The sequence below is a fragment of the Condylostylus longicornis genome, unplaced genomic scaffold (genome assembly GCF_029603195.1).
Source record: "Condylostylus longicornis isolate FDR11 unplaced genomic scaffold, ASM2960319v2 ptg000055l, whole genome shotgun sequence".
NCBI lineage: Eukaryota > Metazoa > Arthropoda > Insecta > Diptera > Dolichopodidae > Condylostylus > Condylostylus longicornis.
Window position 1 is genome coordinate 9,792,298 of NW_026578024.1, and position 23,000 is coordinate 9,815,297.

Here is a 23,000-nt window from a genome sequence, read left to right on the forward strand (position 1 = left end):
GTATATGTACATATAAAAAGTTCCATTTGAAATCCCCTAATAGTACTTTTGTGCCCAAATGGTCATATGATTTTAAAATTCAATATAAAATCGTTATAATACGTGTATTAATATGTAGACGTCGTTGTGATGATGTGCTGTACATAAGTATATACACAAAATGTATTTTATCTTGTAAATATGCATTGATTCACGCGTTTTCAAAATATAAAATAATAAAGTTAAAATTTTTTTTAGGTATACGAGTATATACATTAAGAGTCGCTTATTCTTGTCTAAGTAAGTTAATATATAAGTATAATAAAATATAAAATTGCCGGGTCTTATATTTTAACTACAAATGTCTACAATATTAAAATGAATAATTCCACGTATTACTTACTTACATGCATATATATATATACAAATTAGTATAAAGAAGTATATCACATTTTTGATGATGTTGCAAATTTTTTGTTCTTTTAAAACTTAGTCCTGATGGTGAATGACTTTCTTTTTTGTGTTTTTGTAATATTGTTTTATTGTCCTTACAATATTTATCCTTTTTGTATATATAATATGGGTGTACAGTAAGTAAAACGTATATTTTATAAATATATTTATTATATTGAAATAAAGTAATAGGAACAATAGCAAGCAGAACAATGAAAAATAATTTTAATGTTCCCTGAATACACAGTAGATAGTTTCGATTTATATATAAAATGTTGAGCCAAAAATATCTACTGTTACATAAAAATTGTCCTGAAAAGAATTCTGAAAATATAAATTCTTTCTTGTTTATCTCTATATTTTTATTTTCAGGCTCATTCTTCCTGTATCTTAAGTGCTTAAGTATATAAACAAATTTTTTTTTTTGTTTATAAACATTTTTAAAAAATCTATGAAAATTTAATTATTACCATAGTAAGTGCATTTATACATTTATTTAATTACTTATAAGAGTAGAGGAATAAAGAGGAATATGATACAAAATTTGTCTCTGAACTGTTGTAATATAGTCTTGTCTTTTCTCCTTCTATATAAAATCGTATAGATGGTGCTTGTGCTTTTTATTAAACACAACTTGAGTAAGTCTATAGCCTAAAAATATAATAATGAAAGAGAGTTGAAATACTTTCATATAAAATTTGTAGATAAAAAAAAAATTGTATGCAAAACATACTTACTAACATTTTTACTTATACAATATTGTCTTATGTAATTTACTATATTACATACGTATATAATGCTCACGTATGTATATGTACATATTTGCGAATACTGTATGCGAATATACTTAAAGTGTATAGATAGTTATTATAATAAATGACTGTGGTGAACTTGCCAAAGTTTTTCATTCTACACAAAGTAAAAAAAACAATAATAACAAAATATGAGTAAAATGAAAACGTTTTTTTTATTTTAAGTTTATAGCCGCTCTTTAGGGGGCTACTATATGGCTACAATGTTGGCCTAAAAATAAAATCCTTTTTTTTTTTATATCATCATATTTACTTACAAAACTGGTGTACAATAAGTATTTTATGTTTTCGTACCGAAAATCGATAAAATGTCCTTTTTGACTTTTTTTTAAGGATTTTGTAATATTTGTAGCTTTTTTCTTCTGTTTTATTTTTCTTCTTTTATTCAGAATTAATTTTTTTTTTTTTTTTTTGTGTTCAAACGAGACAGAGAACATTTTTCTGTTTTTACTTTTATTTTTGTTAAAATAAAAATTCTGCATTTTAATGGTGGAGGTTTGGTTATTTTTTGAAATGAAAATAACTGTTATTATTGTCCTTAAATTTCTACTCTATATATATGTATATATGTGCTTATATAATATATTGGTATATATATATATGTTATATTGCAGGATTTTAGTATGTAAGTAGTAAAAATAAGGAATTTTTATATAGATAAAAACATTTATAATATCGTGTATAACTATAAAAATAGTTAAAATAAAAAGAAAATATAACAGTATGTATAACAGAAATTGTGTACTTATATAATATAGAGTATAAAAATCGAAACTTTTTTGTTTTGTTTTTTTGTAATCAACATGAAACAGCTGAAAGCCTAAATGAATTGCAAATTTTACCCTTGCCTTAACACCAAAAATATTACAAATTTAATACATGACACATAAAATGTATCCACTCTCTCTATATTATCTATGAATAATATAGGGGTTTTTTTTATATATACATATATATGGTATATATAAGTATGAATATATATATATAAGAAAATTTATATATATTTTTTTGGTATTTAAATGGTTCTCTATTTATATTTGGTACAAATTGTATACTTACATATAGATTTTAAATTGTAAGAATTGGTGAAAAAAAAAAAAATTATTGTTCTAGTATTAGTTTCCATATATATCATGTATATATATATATAACAATATTTATGAATTTTATGTAAGTACATACTATAATTTTTATATGACCATACGTAATATACCTACATACACTTTACAACTTCTATATGTAGATATATAAATGATAATTGAAAGGGAAACGTTTTTTTTTATTTTTTTTTTTTTTCATTTTCCCTATATATTGTGTTTGCTGTATGTGCGGTAAAGACAAAAAAAAAAACTCTATTATCTATATGCCAGTCTTCCTCTAGCAACATATAATCTGTACGTTATATATACGTTATGTTACGTATGTGCACGTACTATAAAGTAAAGGGCTAGTAATAATATTAAAAAAAAACGAAAATAGTTGTAAGTATTTAATGAAAAATTCACTAAACTGTGAAATTGAAAAGCATGTTGTTTAGTCACATACAAATACATACATAGTTGTAAAACATATAAAATATATGTTTGTACATATGAATGCATGTGTTTTTATATAATATTAAAAATTTTTTATATATTATATGAAAAAAATCGACAATATAATAAAGTTGATTTTGTATTTTTTAAATGTCGTAAGTTTTTCCAAATATTGTTAAAAAATATTGGAATTGTACAAAATAGGAACAATTTTTAAAGTTTCTAAATTAAATTTTTATTTAAAAATTCAAATTTTTTTAAAATATAAAATTATTTTCGAGTTAGAAAATTGTAGCATTGCTTTTTAAAGTATAAATTTGAAAATATTTAAAATAATTTTTATAAATATGACAAAAATTATCTTTATCTTTAAAAGAAACTTTGAGTAAAATTTCGTTTTTACTGGATTTTGTAGAAATTTTATATGATCCCACTTGTTTTCTAGACTCCCTAGTATTTTTTATATTAGTTATTAGTTAGAAACCTTTGCATTTTGTTAGTCATCTGTTATGACTTACCATTATGATACTGTGAAAATTAAGTAATTTAATAGGTTTAGTTGATAATCGAAATTGATCGGAAATTAACAAATCTTTATACTGTATAACATTTTGGGAAAGGTAGCTTGGACACTTTTTTTAAAATAAAATTAAAACAGTAATATATAAGTATATAAGTAATCAAGACTCTACTTCAAAATCGAAATAATAGAAAGTCGAAATTTTTTAAGCCATTGAATACTTTTAATACGGTCATAGAGTTTCAAAATAGGGGGAAAATTTCTAAGTAATACAATTTACTTCAATTACAGTTATACTGAATACAAGTAAACTGAAAACGTGACTATAACATAGTGTTGTTTAGCATATTTTTCCTATCATAGCTTAAATTGCATCTATTGTAGTGCAATTGACTTGCATCATTATTTAATAGAACCGTTTCAATTACTTACAAATTCGAAAAACTGAATTTTGAGTAAACCTCAAAACTTTGAACAAAATTTAAATGATCTTAGAACGAAATTAAAGCCATTTGCTTAAATAAATTAAAAAAATTGGACGAAAAGTTTGATCAAACTCACTTTTCAAATTTTCTTTTTTTTTTTTCTACAAAAATTTTCTGTGTGTGTTTTTCATTTTTTTTACTAAATCATGAATTTCTTCTGCTTCTTTTGTTTTTTTTCTATACTTTTTTTTTGAAACATCATCAAATCACGGTTACCTATTATGATGAGGTCCGCCTGTTTTTGGTAATTAATTGGGCAGTTGTTTTGTTTCTGTTACATGGACAAAAACTATAAAAAAAATTTTTTTTCTTGTTTTTTTTTTTTTGCTTTGGCATTGTATGCAAGCATTATAGAAAATTTGTTGAAAACTTTGTTGTTCTTTATTTTTTTTTTCCTTCAAAACTCTCTTCATCCTATTGTAAAATATCTTTCTCATTGCTTCGGTTGATGAGTTTAAACAACAGTTTTTTGCCTCCTAAAAAAAAAACAAAAACGAAAACATTAAACAAGCAAAGAATAAGAAAAAAAAAATGGTTCTAAAATTTTCAATAGAAAATTTACCAAGAGAAGAAGAGGTCATTGTCGAATATTTTTTAACATTTTGAATTTTTTTATTTTAGTTGAAAAAAAAAAATCGCGCTGAATCAAACTGGACGACGTCTTTGGGAAAACGGGAAAGACTTTTTATTTTTTCATTGAAATTCGTTAATTCGGTTTTTTTTTTCTGTTTTTTTTTTTGTTTTTTGACTAGTCATTGTATTGCAAACAAGGGGGAAAAGATAGAAAAGAAAAATTGAAAAATTTTTGTTATTCTTCAATTTTAACGTTACTAACATTTACGACTTACGTTACACGTTACAGACCAGCATCATTTTAATTCTCGATGTTTAGATTTTTAAGAAAGAGCCAAAAATGAACAGAAGAAAAAAAAAAATTAGTAAGTAAGTAAGAATTTTTTTTTTTTTTTCAAAATTAAATTGGAATAAAATTGAAATTACACACATTCGATGGTTTTGGTATAAATTTTTTTTCCGATACTGCCAACCATAGTATAAGAAAATTTTTAGATTGGATAAACACAAAAATGTTGGTATATGATATTTTTTTTTTTGCTTCTTCTACTTAGTTTTCTCCAGCCCTAGATCTTGATGTTCTCTTTTAATTTTTTGTTTTCTGTTTTTTTTTTGTAATTTTAGGCAGTAACGGTGTAAAATTTTAATTTAAAATGCTATTTTAGAGGATGAAAATTACAATGTAATACAATGTTTTTTTTTTTAATGTAATGAGATATGATAAGTAGCGTATGTCTTGTGTATTTAATATGGTAAGGCAATTTTTGTTATATATAGAGGAAATTAAAAATTGGGGTAAATGGTATTTAAAAAATGGTTGTTTTGTTGTTTTTAATGAATAAGTAGTTTTCTTTTTAGTTTTGCATGGTGGTTGTTTTGGGTTTTTTCTTTTAAAATATTACAGATACTAATCAGAAGATGATTGTGTTTTACTAAGTCTTTTATTGTAATGAGTAAATAAAATTTACCTCTCATATAGTGCCTTTACTTAAGAATTTTGTTTAACCTTCATAAATAGTTTATGCTATTTTTGAATTCTGACCTTTCTTTCTAATTAAAATTGAACTTAAATTTTAGTACGGAAATTTGATTGAACTTAGAAAATCAAATTTCGAGCTGAAGTTTGCGATATGGCTTTTAATTTCTTATATGTACATATATGCGTTTACTTACTTAATTTAATAAAATAATAAGGATCAATAAGAAATTGAGTAATTATAATCAATAGGAATTAAGAAAACATACGCACAACCACACATGGAACATACCAATTTGTGATTGTATTTAATTTGTTTACTCACCGGGTAAGAGAAAAGTGAGTGAATATCATGTAATTTTGAATTAGCATCTCATAATGGTTTAAAAACAAAATTTTCTGAATCATATTTTTTTAAAATTTTAGGAAAACTATGTCAAGTTCAGTTTTAAAAGTTTTTCAACTTTAGAAGATTAATGCGGCTGTTTGGTCGGTATTTAAAACTGTACAAATTATTATAGAAATCAGATTTAAGTAGTTAGTAGTTCAATACAGAAAACAGTAAATCTTATAAATTCAAAATGAAAATTTTAATTTGATTCTTTTTCTCGCGCTATTCCTGTAAATTTTCAAAATAAGGTTCTAAATTTTCTTTTCGTATAAATTCTCTTATATTGAAATCAAAATACAAGAAACTGTAATTAATGGAACAAGTTCCTTTAACGACAAATATAACAATTATGTATATGTATACGTATAAAAAATATATTTATTTAAATTTAAACAAATAAATCTTCCAAAATTCATCTTCTATCATCATTAAATACAATGTCAAGTCAAAAGAGAATAAAGCCCAATATGTAGATGTATATATGTATGTGTATAACATATAGATATTAGAAAATCATTAAAAAAAATCTTAAAATCCAGTATAAAATGTATAACAGACCAATTTAAATTCTCTTTCATTTCTTCCTATAGGTAACGTATGTATGTATGTAAACATATATTTAAATATATTATAATCAAATCTAGATCTCAGATAATATTATGTAAATTATCTAACACCTGATGCATTTTCTTGATTTTCTTACTCTTTTTACCCTACAAATCTCTATTATAAAATTCATCCATGTTTGTTATTCACCTTTTTAAAAGATTTACAAAAAATACAAATAATTTATAGTCATATATGTATGTGGCAATGGCAATATAAAATTGTTAACTATACTTACTTACTTAAATACAATTTACATTTAATGTGCATCGGTCTCTTATTTAAAATCATATACATATATATACTTATAAGTAATTTCCATATCTTGTATCTCAAACATGATTCAAAACAACACAACGACTCTACTTATAGGTGTACAATAAAAGAAGAAAGAAAAACAAGAAAAAAAAATTACCATATTATTAGAAATTATTCTATAGAAATTCTTTTATTTCAAAAAAACCAAAAAGCAAAGAAAACAAAAAAATTAACAAGGAAAAAGGTGTACATTAATTTTTTAAAGGTAATCAAGTATTTCGTCGCTTTCATATGACGTACATGAAGTGTACTGATATTCTTTTCATCATAAACCAAAAAAAAAATATATATTCAGATTTGAAATATTCTTATATCGTATATATGTATTCATTGAATCTGCAATACATTATCGGTCTAAAGTTATATCAAGGGTACCATCGATATTCAATACATTATTTTGACACATCTGAATACTATGATTTTTAACCTGACCTATGAAGAATAAGCACATTCATAAGCTAACACACACACACGCATGTGTCTATAATAATATCACTTTTGTGTTTTGTATTTATGCTTTGCTCAGAAAGGTAAAAAATTTTTGTAAATGAAAATTCAGATTATTTTGAAAATATTAAGTCGATCTTTTAAAATTGTCTTTAGCAACTACTTTCTGATGCAACAACGCAGATATTCATGTGAAATTATGTGAACCAATTACTTTTGACAATCGCTACTAAATAGTCAATATTGCACAAATGTAAAAGAATGACATAATTGTGACACCTTTAAGTATGCATTCATAATAATAAAAAAAAAGTTCGCTTCTGACATTCCATCTGAAAGAGAATAATAAAATATTAATACGTATCATGAACACATCCTAAAAAATAAAGAATAAAACACAAGATTTATATTAGGAGGGAGAGAGCAAGATTGTCTGTTGTACACAGCGCTGCACAAATAAATAAATTCACAGCGACTCGGTGCAAATAAATAATGCGCATGCGACATATAGCATCATAATTCATATGTCATTGTGTATGTCATAAATTTTTCATTATGATCTCTGATTTTTTTTGAATTGAAATTAAGAGAGCTTTAAAATCTTTGCATTTAATTTATACATGATATTTTGGAAGCTTTGCCCTTCTCACCGAAAGAATTGCATTTTCGACTTATTTTAAATTTTGACAGAGATCACATGTTTTTGACATATTTCAAATTTGCTCTGACTTGTAATGAGAATGTTACGAAAGTTGCAAAACTGCTTCCGCATCCTGTGTATAAACTCATAATCGTAAACGTATAAGAGAATAATACTTTAATCCTCTAACTGAATATAAGGAATTCCCAAATAAATCGAGTTTTCCTCAATATTATCGTGTATACAAAAAAAAAAAAAATAAATAAATTAACTTAAATTGTTCTCAGTTTTTCCTGATTAAAAACAAAACATGATATTAAATGCAATCTTTTCCTTTTTCCATCATAATTTTTTTTTTTTGTTTTAGAATGAATTTTTTTAGCTTGAGGAAAAAGTAGTAAAATTAGTTTTGTAAAATCTCGTTTTTCTTGTTGCAATCAAATCTGTTCATTTTATTTTTTTTATCTTTTTATATTTGCAATTATTGAGTTTAATATTCTTGTGCCTTTTTCTATGTATTACATGAGCTCATCATTTAAAAAAAAAAAGTAAAAAATGCGATTATAGTCATCTTAATTCTTGTACAATAAATTGGACATTAGAATGATAGCTTGGGACATCAACCTTTTTTTTTTTTGTATACAATGCTAGAATTTTTGTTTTCAATCAATGAAAAACAAAGAAAATTTTATTTAGTATATAAAAAAAAACGCGAAAATATTAGTAATCTCAGCTAAGCTAACAAAAAAAAAAACATCATATGTTTCTGGATGCAGAGCATTTATATATGTAGATCTATATTTACAGCTATAAATAAAAAAAATTAAGCTTCAATCCCAAGAAGTCGTTCCAGAGACACACAAAACATAAAAAAGAACAAAAACTGTACAGAGAACAAGGTAGAAAAAAGTTAAAATTCTGTTTTTAAAAACTCTTAAGGAATAAAAAAAAAATGTCAATGTTAGTTTACTAGCCATTGGGGATGTCATATTACGTTATAGTTATTTCAATACTCTTGGGAAGTTTTTGCGAAAAACAAACAGAAAAAAAAAACAAAATAGGTTATAAAAATTTTTCATTTTTATATTGTGGAATTTAGATTAAAACACACATACTTAGTTAGGATTATGTTTGTGATTTGTAAAATGACAAAATAGATTTCGAAACTGCGTTTGTTGTAAATCAAGAATTGTTGCTTCATAACACTAAGACATTCTTTTGTTTTATATAAGAAAAATAATGAATCTAGATGAAAAATTATGAATTTTTGAATAAATTAAAACCGTTTTTTAGTTAATTCGGGCACTCGCTTAGAAAGCAACAGGATTCAGGAACTTAGTTTTGAGCTTATTTGGGTTAAAAAATTTATTTGTGATTTTACTAGATTATGACTCATTTCTTTGCCCGTACAATTTATTTGTTTTGTCAAATCTTATTGTGTTTTGAGCAGTCATAGATCTCAACTAGAATAATTTACATTTGAGTAGTTTGATGGACTTTGAACTGAGTTAAACCTGCGTTATTTTGCAAGTATCCCAAAGTTGTTCAAAAACCATTTGCTATTGTCTCCATTTGATTAATGGTGTTCTATAAGAAAATTAAAAAATAAAATGTAAAAAAAAAAAAATCAACTTGCTTTTCCAAACTTTCTAACTTTTTCCATTTTTTATATTTATTTTTTTCTTTTTGCAATTATATTAAACTGTTATGGATTTACTCAACTTCTAATACAACATATTTAAAGAATATACATACAAACATTTATTTATTTTACAATAGAATAAAATATAAGTATCCATTTAGTTGTATTTATCGTAATTTCCGAAAGTTTTTGCTCAAATTTGCCTTTAACAGCAAAAACTATTTATGCCATTTTGTTTTTGCTGTTCTTTTACCAAACTTTGTTTTTTATTTTTTGTACAATCAACCTGCACTAAAATGTTTTCTAAATATACATAACAATGTTTGTATAAATATTTTGAAGGAAAATTTAAGTACTTACTTATATTTTATAAAAGTTGGCGGCTTTTTCTAGCCCACGAGCAAAGATTTTTATCAAACAATTTTTTTTTTTTTTATATCTTTCACTTTTCAAAAACATTTTTATTGTAGAAAAAACTCGGGAAAAACAAGTAAGTACAAAAAAGTTGTTAGAGAAGAACAACTGAAATGCCATCATATTATTAAAAAAAAAAAAAGCAAAAATACTAATTCACTAAAATATAATAAGAATCATGTCAACAGGATGAGAAAATTTGTATTCCGGGGACTAAAAAGAAAAACGAAAGAAAGAGAGAGAAAGAGCGAAAAAAAATTGAAATAAGTTTTTCAATTTTCATGTTTTTCTTTACTAACTTCATGCCAGTTACTATTATGGTATCATAAATATAATTTTAAATAACGGTTAGAAGCGATATAAGATTGTTTTTTTTTTCTAACGTACGTATGGTATGTATGCGACGTAAACAACGTATAAATATTTAGGGATAAGAAAATCAGATTTGGTTTTTTTTTTTTTGTCATGCGTTTAAGTTTTCAAAGCAAAGATGGTTATAGATGTTGAAAAGATGCATATTTAATATAATTATATAGTGGAATAATTCTAAACATTGTGTATACGGTATTTAGATAATAATTTTACATACTTATATATTTTACATTCACTTACATAAGATATGTATACTCACATACATTGTGAGTAAATCAAAAATACTGGAAGAAAAAAAAGAGCATAATACAAAACAAAAAATGGGGATCTTAACATTATTTACTTGGGAATTAGGCTCTTAACATAATATAAGTATTAAATAAAGATTTCTTGAACCAGATAACATTCAGGAAATAAATATGTTATCGCTTCCTGAAATGTCAACGCCGTTTTGACAACAAATAACACGGTAGAAAGAATTTTTTAATTTTTTTTTTTTTTTTGTTTTGTGCGTTCTGTTTGTCATTTTATTGCAATAATAATAATTTTTGTTATTTTGGTTGTTTCATTTACTGTTATTCCCTTTCTCTCTCCTCCTCTTTCAATTGTCATGTTTAGGGTTACCACTTTTAGTGAATTTGCATCAAAATTGGTTATATTTTTATTTTGTTTAGTTACGTGGTTCTTTGGCATTCCAATTTTTTTTAAAGGCAGTATAACCATGTCAAAAACTTTTGCCGAAACTAATGGTCGCATTACAATATTTATCAAGGCAAAATTTCAGCACTGTAGATTCCATTCTTTCTATAAAATATCAATTAATAACTTTTGAAGTTGTATGGCAGCTATACGAGTCATTGCAATTGAACCGATTTTCATCATATATTAGAACTCTAATTATATATTAGCTTGCGGAAGTTTTCAATACTACTGCTTCAATAATTATTTCTAAGATATAATCAAATAACTTTTAAAGTTTTATGGTAGCTACCCGAAATATTGACTCAGCCACATTCAATTAAAATATTGGATTCTGCCATTTACTATAAATATAATATATCTTTTTAGAAAATTTGTTGAATTTAACTTATTAGTTTTTGATCTATCGCTGAGACGAACAGATAGACCGACGGACGGACATACGTTCATACCAGTATAAACATAGATAACAAATATGTTGGGGGTAATAAACCGAAAATTCACTGATGTTATATTTATTTTTTCTTGATTTAGTGAAATTTAACCTCATAGATGATTACAAACTATACTTGGCAGTAGGAACCCTGGTTATGTTAATGTTACTCGTAGCAAAATTTATGATTTTTGCTTGTGGAGTTTATAAGAAAAAATGCACATAATTTTTATTATACACAAACATACTTAAGTATAAAAATTATTATATTTTGTGTGACAAAAATCATGTGAGAGTTCGAAAGGAAATCATCATCAGAAGTAGAAATCAGTAAGACTATAAGAAAGTGTGTGTAATATAAAAAATCAGAGAAAATCAAAATAAATACAAAGAATACTTGCAATAAGAACACAAAATGTTTTTTTTTACTATCTTTGTTTGAATAATTTTTTTTATGACATTTGCATTAAATTTTCAGGAAATAAAATGTACATATAAATTCGAATACCTGTATCTACCTGTTCAGATTTTACATATGGATGTACAGACATACATGCATGCATGTATGTGCATAAATATATAAGTATAAAATGATAAAAATTCTGTAAATATTTGTTAAAAAAAAAAAAAAAAGAATTTTTTTTTGATTTTAAGAGCTCTGACAAGTTTTCGAAGCGAAAAAAATGGAAAGATTTAAATAAGAATTTCCTTGTCGAACACCACACTCAAGTTAATATTATTATAATATTTTTTTTGTTTAATTTACGTAAATAACACAACAATATACATTTTTTATTATTCAAAATTTTCAACTCAATTTCTTATCATTAAGTACTTACTTATTACAAATTATTTGGTTTCTCGCAAGTATGCAAACAATATTAGTAATGCTGCAGTGGAAGTTCGCGAATTTACATTTTATGAACTTCATTCCTATGAAGTTTTCCGAATTGCGTTTTTAAGCAACATTATGGATACAAACTATATTCTCTCAAATTTATTTTCGATGTTCCGGTCACCGGTGAGTTATTTCGTATTGCATTTCTTATATGCGTATAAGAACGTATTTGTAGTCAGTGGCAAAAATATAAAATCAAAAATGAAATTTTCTTTGGTTTTACTCTCTATTAGAGTTTATAGCAAAGAGAATTAGGAATGATGAGAAATTTTAACCTTTTGAGTAACAACATAAGCCGGCCATAGAAGGTGCTTTTTCTTCGTGATTCTTGTTTTCCAAAATATGTTTTTAAAGGCTAGTAATAATTTCAATATCGTAACTACGATTTTGCTCGTTACAGTACATTTATTAAAACAGTTTTCACTGTCAGTTTTCTCTCACTCTCTTAGATATTAACATGGATTCAATTGTGTTGATGATACTATTATAGTGCTGCTGCTAAATACTTAAAATTCGTTCAATCTGCATTCTTTTTTTCAAACACAATTAAAATCTGCAACTACCTTAAGTTTCTGCTCTCACAAATTTTCGAAACTATTATGTTAACGCATGTCATTTTATGGGCGCGTATGTAAGTCATTAAATCTTTAACTATATTTAATATTTAAGTAAATAAAAATGACTTGACTACTTACATCATCATTAAAAGAAAAATGTTTTCTTAAAAACAAAAAAAATTGTATACTTACAAGTAATAAAATTTTTATCACTTAATCACCATCAAAGACCATAATTACCGAAAAAACCACATATGTAAGTATAAACCACATTCAATACATGTACATAAAACAAGAGTAACAAAAAAAACTGACCTACAAAGAAAAAATTGTTTTAACTACCAGACCAGCGTATAAAAAAGGACAATAAAAGAGAAAGAGCACAACAAACAAAAAAAAAATACAACAAATTAAATTAATTTTCATCTTTCATCTTGCTAATAAAAAAGTCATTGACATCGTACAATCTCTCCCTCTCTCTCCTTCTCTCTCTTTATGAGAGCATAAATGTAGATATTGCTAATGAAATGTCATTTTTCATATTAGTAAACAATAAAAAATAAAATAAATAAACATAACCTCAAAATTTAACTTACTTAAGACATTTTTGACATTGAAATGTTGTAAAATTTATATTTTAACATAACATTTAAACATACATATATTATATCACACCACAATAACGGTATTTTTGTGCATTTTAAATTTATACTTATGCATAAAAAAAAAATAATAAAATGAGAAAAAAAAATTATTTAATTGAAGTTCATAAATTTCATGAAGTTTTCAAAACTGTCAAATCATTGTAAAAAACAAAACAAAAAGAATAAAATTACTTACCAAAGAAAGAGAAAAAAGCAAAAATGTCAGTCAGTATGTTAATTTGACATTTAAAAAGACAATTAAAATATTTGTACACTTGTTACTTCTGTGCAATTTTCTCATGTAAAGTACACTTATTCTCTCCTTCACTTTAATGACTTTTGTAATTATTTTGATATAAAATTTCTCACGATATATCTTTTTAGAAATTACTTATTGGCAATTTAATTATGAGAAATAATTTGCTACAGTCGATATGGGGTCGTTTTCTTACAACTTAATTACCATTTCTGAGCTTAATTATTATTGATTTTTATATAAAAGAAATAATAAAGAATTGAATAAAATATATAATTTTTTTTTTAAATTTATAATTAAATAATAGAAATATTCATTATTTAATTATATTTTTATTGATTTAAAGTAAAGATCTGTTAGAATCTGTTAGCAACCTTGAAATTTTTAAATAAGCTTTGGTTTTAACTAGGAAAATTCTATTATAAAATCTCTTATACTTATTTGATTCATTGTAAGAGGTATTTCTTTGTTGCTTATTCTTAAGTGTAGTTCTCTGATTCTAATTTAAACTTTTAGTAGCGACCTTGTTTATAAAAATGTTTTATTTTTAACAGAAATAATAATAATTGTTAAATTGAATCGCGTTATTTTTTCAGGTGCAATTCAAATGGGAATTGCAATTGTGACATGCTACTTTTTGTTTTTATCAATTATAATTGAAATATCTTCTACCAAATTGAGATTATTTTAAAATAGAATAAGTAAATATAAAATATATATCTAATTATTACATATGTACATACTATTAACATTTTGTATATTGGTCTGGTATACGAATATTTTATAATACCAGCACATTTAAATTAAAAATTATTGTAAATCAAGATTAAATTCAAGTAAAAATTTTTCGAATAACAAGTTGAGTGATGCAATTTCTTAAATATCTTCAAAGATCTTAAGACTCCAAATGCAATAGATATTCTCATTTAATATATTTGAGCAAAATATCACAAAATTTGTTTAAAACTTCCGAATTGGGTATAAATTTTGTTATTTTTGCAAATTTCCATAGAAATCCCATACTAAATTGATTTTATTTAACAAATGCAATACTTTTATTTCTTATATTTAAAATTTTGCATTTTCAATAGCCTTAAAGATTTTCGGTTTTTTTTTCCTATTATTTGCTTAGAAAATATTTTGATATAAATATACAAATATGTACGTAGTTATGTACGTGATTTTTCTTAAGAAACTATAGGACAACATGCAAAAATAATGAACGACGACAGTACCAAAACAAAAAATCTTTTTAATAGTCTTTGTTTTTTTTATAACAATTTTTCGGTTGTATAATCTAGACAAGTCACCTGTCGCATATTTGATGAGAACCCAAAAATAAAATGATAAAGAAGAGAGAGAGAAAAAAAAATTATTGTTGAATTGAAGATAAAATTGAAAAAAAATTTGATGGTTTACGGAATCACAGTAGACTTAGATTTTAAAAAATTTTGTATCCGGACCCTTAATGTTAAGACCATTGAAAATTTTCGGGTAATATAATTCATTCCGTTGCTTGGAATGGATGAATTAAATAAGTAACTTAAAAAGTTCAAGAAATTGTTTAAAGGCACCTTGCTCTCTCAAAGGCATTTTTGCTCTCTCAAAGATAAGCTCAGAAAATAATTAATATTTCCCCTCCTACATTATTCATGACTACTTGCGGATGCAATGATCTAAGTGTACTGTAATTGTAAATTTTCTGACATGCATTTGGAAGTTCCTTGTCCATTTTCCTATGGAGAGACTGATTCGTTAAACAATCTAATGTAATAATTTGAATTATCAAATACTTCATGTGACAATCCCTTTATACCATAAACTAACAAAATTCTAATAACGACGGACGAACAAAATTAGGAGAAAAATTCGTCCTAATTTAGAAATCATAAAACATTTTTTTTTTTATTATTCGCCAAAGAAACGTAAAATTAAAGTAACAAAGAAACATTCGGACTTTGACTTTTTATTCTACAAACACATGTACATACATTTATTTATACAATTTTTTTTTTTATTGATAAACAAATTGAATGAAACCAAAAAATCTGTGAGATATTTTCCAGTAAAATAGTAAAATAAAAAATTTAAAGAAAATACATAAAAATCGAACTGAAAATCGAAAAGATATTGAAAACAATTTTTGAGACAATAAAAAATAAATAAAAAATGAATGGAATAAAAAATTAAATTGATTATATACATATGTATGACATGTACCTGTGTACATATATTTTGTGTAAATGGTAATGAAAGAGAAGCAAGAATTTACAACATAAATGAGGTGAACGAAGAAACTTAGAGGGAAAAAAAGTTAACAAAAAAAAAAAAAAATCACATTTTAAATTGTTTAGAAACAAAGTTGAAAATACAAATAAAATACAATAATAACAAAGTTATCGATAATCAACAAGGGAGACACAGACAGGTTGAAAATGATGTCCAAATTTTATATTATACATTTACTTACCTGTTTTCTTTTAACATGTGCATAACCAAAGGTGACATAAATTTAAAGAATTTGTTTTGGGTATGAGATCACAAGGGAATGAAGGTCATTTTAAAGATTAGAATGTTAACATTTTTTATTTTAGCAAAAACTTAAATGAATTGACATTTCAGGATAGTTAAATTGTGATTGACTTCTAAGTACAATGAGTAAATTTTGAAGCAATGGTGTTTATTAGCTAATATTTCTGCAATGAATGTTATTAAATTACTTTACCGTGGAGTAACACTATGTGTTTATTAATTAAGAAGCCGTCTGGTACTGAACAAACCATTTCATATTTTAGATATGTGAATTGGGGTGCTGAGCTTATCCACTTTATGCACTTTAATACCTGAAATCTCGTATTTTTACCAACAATCTGGTATTCGTTGAAAATTTGAGCAACATATTATGTTTAACGTGTTATAATTTGGTGATATTTCGATTAAAATTTGCAAAAATATGGCTCCGAATATTTTTAGATATGATATTATAAGCTGCAAAAATAGATAGAAACCATTGATACATCAGTTCCATTCAATTGAAATTTTTAGTTGTTTTTTTCCTTTAAATCAAAAATTCTTCTATTGGGTACGTTTGCAATGTTCTACTATTTATGTTTGTGCATATGTGTTTAACTGCAGAACTTGAAAAATATTGTGGTTTTCTTTGTTATTTTCTTAAATAAGCATCACACAAAATTTTTTTCACTCATGGCTTAACATTGTAATTGGCTCAAATATTTTAATAATACTGTAAATAATATTTTTTTTTGTTTTTGTAATCATTTTATGTCATCATTACAACTATGAACAACATAACAACTATATATAAGTAAATATGTCAAAATAATTGAATGAAAAAGAACTACCATGATAATTTTGTATTGTTTGTTGTGAATTTAGAAAATAGAAGACACATACCTACATCATTACATTTACACAATTGAATTTAATAAGTAACAAATATGATTCAGACCAACATCTATATGAAACATAATTTTCTTCTGCACTTTCATATTTAATATTTTTTTTTTTAGTCTATTATTATGACTTGGGATGATAATATTATCAGGGTCAACATAAATAAGTTCCTTGGCATTGGTGGGTAAATTTTATATTATATACTTGCAAGTATAATAATTGGAAATTATAAAAGAATGAATGGGAAAAATAGTTTATTTATTATTTTCAAGATGGTGCTGAGTTTTATCAAAATATTATTTTTAATGTACGTACATATACAGACAAAATATAATATCTATCATGTTTATATGTATATATTACTATTATGATTGTTACTATCAATTATTTGGATCACAATGCATGTCTTGTCGGTCTCAATTATTATTACATACATATTTTTTTCCTTCCTTTTAAAATATTGTTAAATAATATCGTTATTAAACTTGTACTCCGCATTATATTTCTAAGTATATATACTTAAATATCGTAATATATAGGTACTATACGACTTTTAAATGGTTGGCAAGGCAGCAATATATATAAGTATGGTATGGTATGGTATGGCAGTCAGAAGGGATAGTACGTTTAGTTTTGCCAATTTACTATTCCGTTCCGACTTTGTGTACAATACAATTAATATTAAACCGCCATCATTATTTCTATTATTGTTGTTTAAAAAAAAAATATAATTTTCTTCTTTTCTTGTTGTTTTTTTCTAAAAGATACAACAAAAATTTTGTTATATTCTGTAGAAAAATTGTAAGAAATGTTTTTTTTTTGTTTTGTAATTATATAGTGTAGTGATAGAAGAAACAGAATATAGAAGAAAAGAAAACAAGAAATAATTCAGATAATTGCCGAAGAAAAAGAGTGGCAATTAAAAAATAATGTTAAAATTTTGAAGAGCAAAAAAGAGATAGAGAATATGAAGTTCTATTCTTTTTCTACGGTGATAAATTGCATTAACGTTATGGGAATTTTTTTTCTCTTATACTAAAGTTTTTTCTTTCTCTTATACTTAAATAATATTTTTGTAAAAAAAAAATTACCATTGCATTTCTCAATTATACATTGGTAGTTTTCCCATTTTGAAAACATTATTTTGTAGCACAATCAAAATACATGTTCTAATTTTGTAAAAATAACTAAGTTAAAAAATTTGTCTCTTCAAAGTTTGAATGATTTACAGCTACAGTATGATCTACTACATTTAATGATTACAGCTTGATCTACTGCATATAATAACAAATATCGATTCGATTATTTGGAATTGAGAATTAATTGATTTGCAGAGGGCACCGAGCAGAATTTTTAAGAGTTGAAACTGCTTCATAAAAGTAGAATATTATGAAAGACTCAAGTATATATTAAATAATTTTCATATTGCAGATGTTCTCTATATGTCTAAAGATAAATCGAAAAATAAAAACGAAACATTAATTCGAATTCGTGTTTAAAAACTTCGATATATTAGTGGGAAATTTTCGATATTTTTGAAGACATATTTTTTCAAAAACCATTTCAATATTTGCACTTAATTATAAATTATGTACCTGATTACATTTCTCAATTACGAGTATTGCAAATATATGTATAAAATTTTTCATTATCTACCAATTTCACATTCTAAATTTACAGCTTTGTTCCATTATAATTTAAAATTTTCTTTCATTCTACAATAGTAAGTCATAATTTGTAAGTTGCAATTCAATATACTTTCTCAAATACTGAAATATACTTTCAGTATTGGATTATAAAATATTAAATCCTAGTTAAAAAAGTATGTTTATGATAATTGTTAAAACTGTAAAACTGTAATACTTAGTATAGGAGAGATAGAGAGAAATAAATTTGCAATAAAAATTCATACAAATGTCATACAATTCGTTTTAAATATCTAGTAGTTATAATCAGTTACTGAGCTCATATTATAAAATATAATAATTTTTAAATAAAATGCATGTGCATGCGCATACAAATCTATATATTTATTTTAAAATAGTGAATAGTAAAATAAGGCATAATATCGGAATTTCTAATTTGTATTTGTTCTTTTATATATATATATATATATATATATTACGATATTGTATATTGTAAGTTAATGCCCGCCGTTTATCAATTCAGTCCGGTTCGGTTTAGTTCCAATTTACACAGAAACATTCCATTAGAATTCCATCAACAAAATTTAGATTATAAAAAGTTTATATATGTATGTATGTATAGGTATAAACAATCCTAGGCGTTTTATACTTGTGCCGTATTTATGGTCATAGATATGTTGCGTTAGATTCGTTTGTTCATTCTTTTTTCAAATTCATTGCATTTGACATCTTAACCATGGTGCGTTTAATACGTTTATTTTGCAATTTTGTGTATACTTTATTTTTTTATAATGGAAAAAAGAGAGAAAAGAACAAATTTTTTTTCTCTATTTTATTTTTATTTATTTCTTAGTCATTAAATTTACAATTCCAGTTTTATACGCTCATTATGCTCTTTATACCGTAACATAGTTAGATATTTTTTTGTTCAATTTTTGTCGCTGATTGCGCTCCATGCTGTGTGTGCAATTTATGAAAAATATGGAAAAAAAAAAGAAATGCATTTAAAATATATTCAATAAAAACAATAAAACCAAAAAAAAAAAGATAAATTCATGCACTCGAACATGAAGTTAGACTTTGAACTTTAAAAACGAGTATTAATAGTTGCGTATTCATACGCATTCGTTCATTCAGAAACAACAACACACACACAAAAAAAAATTTTGCAACAAAAATTTTTTCTTGATTTTATTTCGCTTTTTTTTTTTAATACATTAGATTTTCTTTACTTGATTTGAAATATTTGCAATGAAATAAAAATATTTTTTTTTTAATTTTTCTTTTTCAGTACGATGATGGCCTGCATGGCTATATGGACTCTAGTGCAGCAGCAGCGGCAATGTATGATCCACATGCTGGACATAGGCCGCCTGGATTACAAGGTTTACCGCCACATCATTCACCACATATGAGTCATGCTGCAGCTGCAGCAACAGTTAATATGCATGGATATCATTCGGGACATGGTACACCTAGTCATGTATCACCGGTTGCTAATCATTTAATGGGGGGAATACCAGAAGTACTTAAACGTGATAAGGATGCTATTTATGAGTGAGTAGTTTTCTGTTTTCTTTTTTTATATTAATTATATTTATTATTTCTATATTTTATTTTCCATATAATTATTATATTAATTTATGAAGTAAATTATAATATGTACATAAGTAAATGATGTTTTACTTAAGATTTTGGTTAAAGAAAGAATGTTGAATGTTAGAAATACCGTAGTGTTGAAAATTAAATTGCGTATAAAAGAAATATGACGAATACTAGTATGTATTATGATTTATTTAATATGTATTAGAACATCCATTAAAAATTTTTAGAAATCTAATGCAAAATAAAAAAGTTGAGTAATTTAAGAGTCACTTTAATTCATAAAAGAGTTTCAATTCTTCGGTATAGTGTTTAAAAATATGGTAGAATTGTCCAAATGAAAAAGAACCAATTGATTACTCAAATGATTGAAATTTCATAAACAATTAATTCCCGCCATTTTTCTTTCTCATTGATCTGTCAGAAAATTTAACAGAGTAATTCCTATTTTATGTTTATCAAAAATGTGTGATGTCAAACAGTGTTCTCGTATAAATTCAGATTTGATCGTAAATCTTGGCCAAATTTCGGCCTTACCTCGGACTCTTCAATCTCGATTCAATTTAAATTTGAAAATATTATTTTTTTAATTACAAAGTTCTTATAGACACTAATAGGTACTTAAATATTTCATTCAAGTAACTTGATAAATAAAGAACACGAATTTTTTATTATTTTATAATTACATATTTACATATGTAAGTAAGTATACGAGTATTATACTTATGCATAATTTCAAAAAAAATTCCAATGCAAATCATTAATCATTGTCTATAAAGGATTAAAGTATAACAGGTTTTTGAAATTATCACATGAATCAAATTGTTTAAGTAAATTATAAATATGCAAATAACTAAAGATATTTTATAATTATGATAATTTTTATTTCTTTTTATTTATTATTAATTTAATTTTCGCATTACTATTTAAAATATTTCACTTTTTCATTTAAAAAAGGGTATAATACGTGGCTAGCAAAAATATCTATTTATTAAAATCACGCCATATGTACATATATACATATATGTGCTTATGTGTGCATATCATGTGTTCACGTATTTATTTATTTTATTATACGCCAGCTTGCAAATTATTTACCATGAGAAAAATTTACATCTTCATAACAAGTCAAAAAAAAAAAAAAAGCATACAGCTAGCTACTAACATTAATTTAGATATAAAAAAATAAATGAAAAGCAATTGGCAATCAATTGAATGTTATGTTAGACTCATGTAAATCTTAAAAAGTCAAAATATGCAGATTGAAAAGAAAAAAATAATATTCATTCCATAATGCTGAGAATTTTAAAAAAGCGCGACTTGATAGAAAAAAAACTCGGAATGTTTTCAATTTTTTTCACTTTATTACTCATTTTATATAACATTAACATATTTTTTTAATAAAAATTAATCGTTACTAACAAAAATTTAATTAATGTAATTAGTTGCGCTTTTTTATAATTAGAAAACATAACAAAAACAAAGAAAAAAAATTAATAATTTTTAACAACTATAATAATGTTATAAATATTGTTGAGAGAGAATAACGAGACGATTTTATTATGCATAAAGCATTTAATTGCATGGTATTAGTATGGTAGTAATAATAGATAAAACAAAAGGGGAAATTCTAAACAACAGCTAAAGAGAAAATTAAAATAATGTTAATAAGAGCAAGAAAATTCTATACTCATTTTAATTACAAGAAAACATTTTGTAATTTGAAAATGATTGAGTGTAATTTTTATTACAAATTTTTTTCTTTATATTTTTCAAGTTTAAACCGATTTATTATGATATTGATAGCTTGAAGTTCATATCATACTGTTATGAGAAATGAGTATATTGTTGTGATAATGATGAATATGATAATGATGATGATGACTTACATGATTTAATCAATTTATATGTATTTAAGAAAATAAAAAGAAAAATGTAAAATTTCTTTGTCATTATTTTTTTTTCTTAACTAACATTAACCTTATTTTTACATTTCATATTGTATAAGGGAATAATTTTCTATAACAGAGAGAGAGAGGAAGAGTATATTATAATAATAATGTGTAGATAAAATGCATCTGGCTTTATATTTCATACACTATTAAGATTGTAACAAACTTTAGTACATACATTATGGACATACATATATGTATATCTATTAAGTACCTACTTGTATACATACATACCTTCATTAATATTATTGATGAGAATAACATATTAACAAACTAATATTATATTTATCTAAACTTGTATATCAAAAGAAATTAATGAATATATATGTACATACACATGAACATCCATGCACAATATTATAATGTATGTGAATAAAAAATAAGGAAAAGAACACAAAAACAAAAATTATGAAAAATATGAATATAATGAATTTTGATGGATTAACTTAGGCTAGACGACCTATGTATGACTATGTTAATCAGATGTTTCAGATGGTAGAAGATCAAAAAAAAAAAAAAAAAAATCATAATAAAAGCAAACTATAAATGAAAAGTAGAAACACGAAAAAAACGAAGGTACCTACATTCATTTTATTTGTATTTTATTCTTGTTAGTGCTATGCTAGTTGGGTATTAAATGCATATATCATAGTTTAAGGTACTGCTGGTTTTTCATTTTTAAATATGTATGATGATTATAACTGAAAAAAGGTCTTCATCTTTCTTCATATTTTTT

The 23,000-nt window shown here is 24.5% G+C and overlaps 1 protein-coding gene across 4 annotated transcripts in view; it reads left to right on the plus strand.

Annotated features, from left to right (window-relative positions):
- Positions 1–23,000, plus strand: part of LOC129612112 (homeobox protein homothorax) — a 437,826-nt gene that overhangs the window by 23,336 nt on the left and 391,490 nt on the right. For all 4 annotated transcript variants that reach the window (XM_055525634.1, XM_055525635.1, XM_055525636.1 and 1 more), the window contains exon 2: positions 20,002–20,267. In XM_055525634.1, coding sequence (XP_055381609.1) covers positions 20,002–20,267 — 266 coding nt within the window. The remainder of the gene's footprint in view (positions 1–20,001; positions 20,268–23,000) is intronic.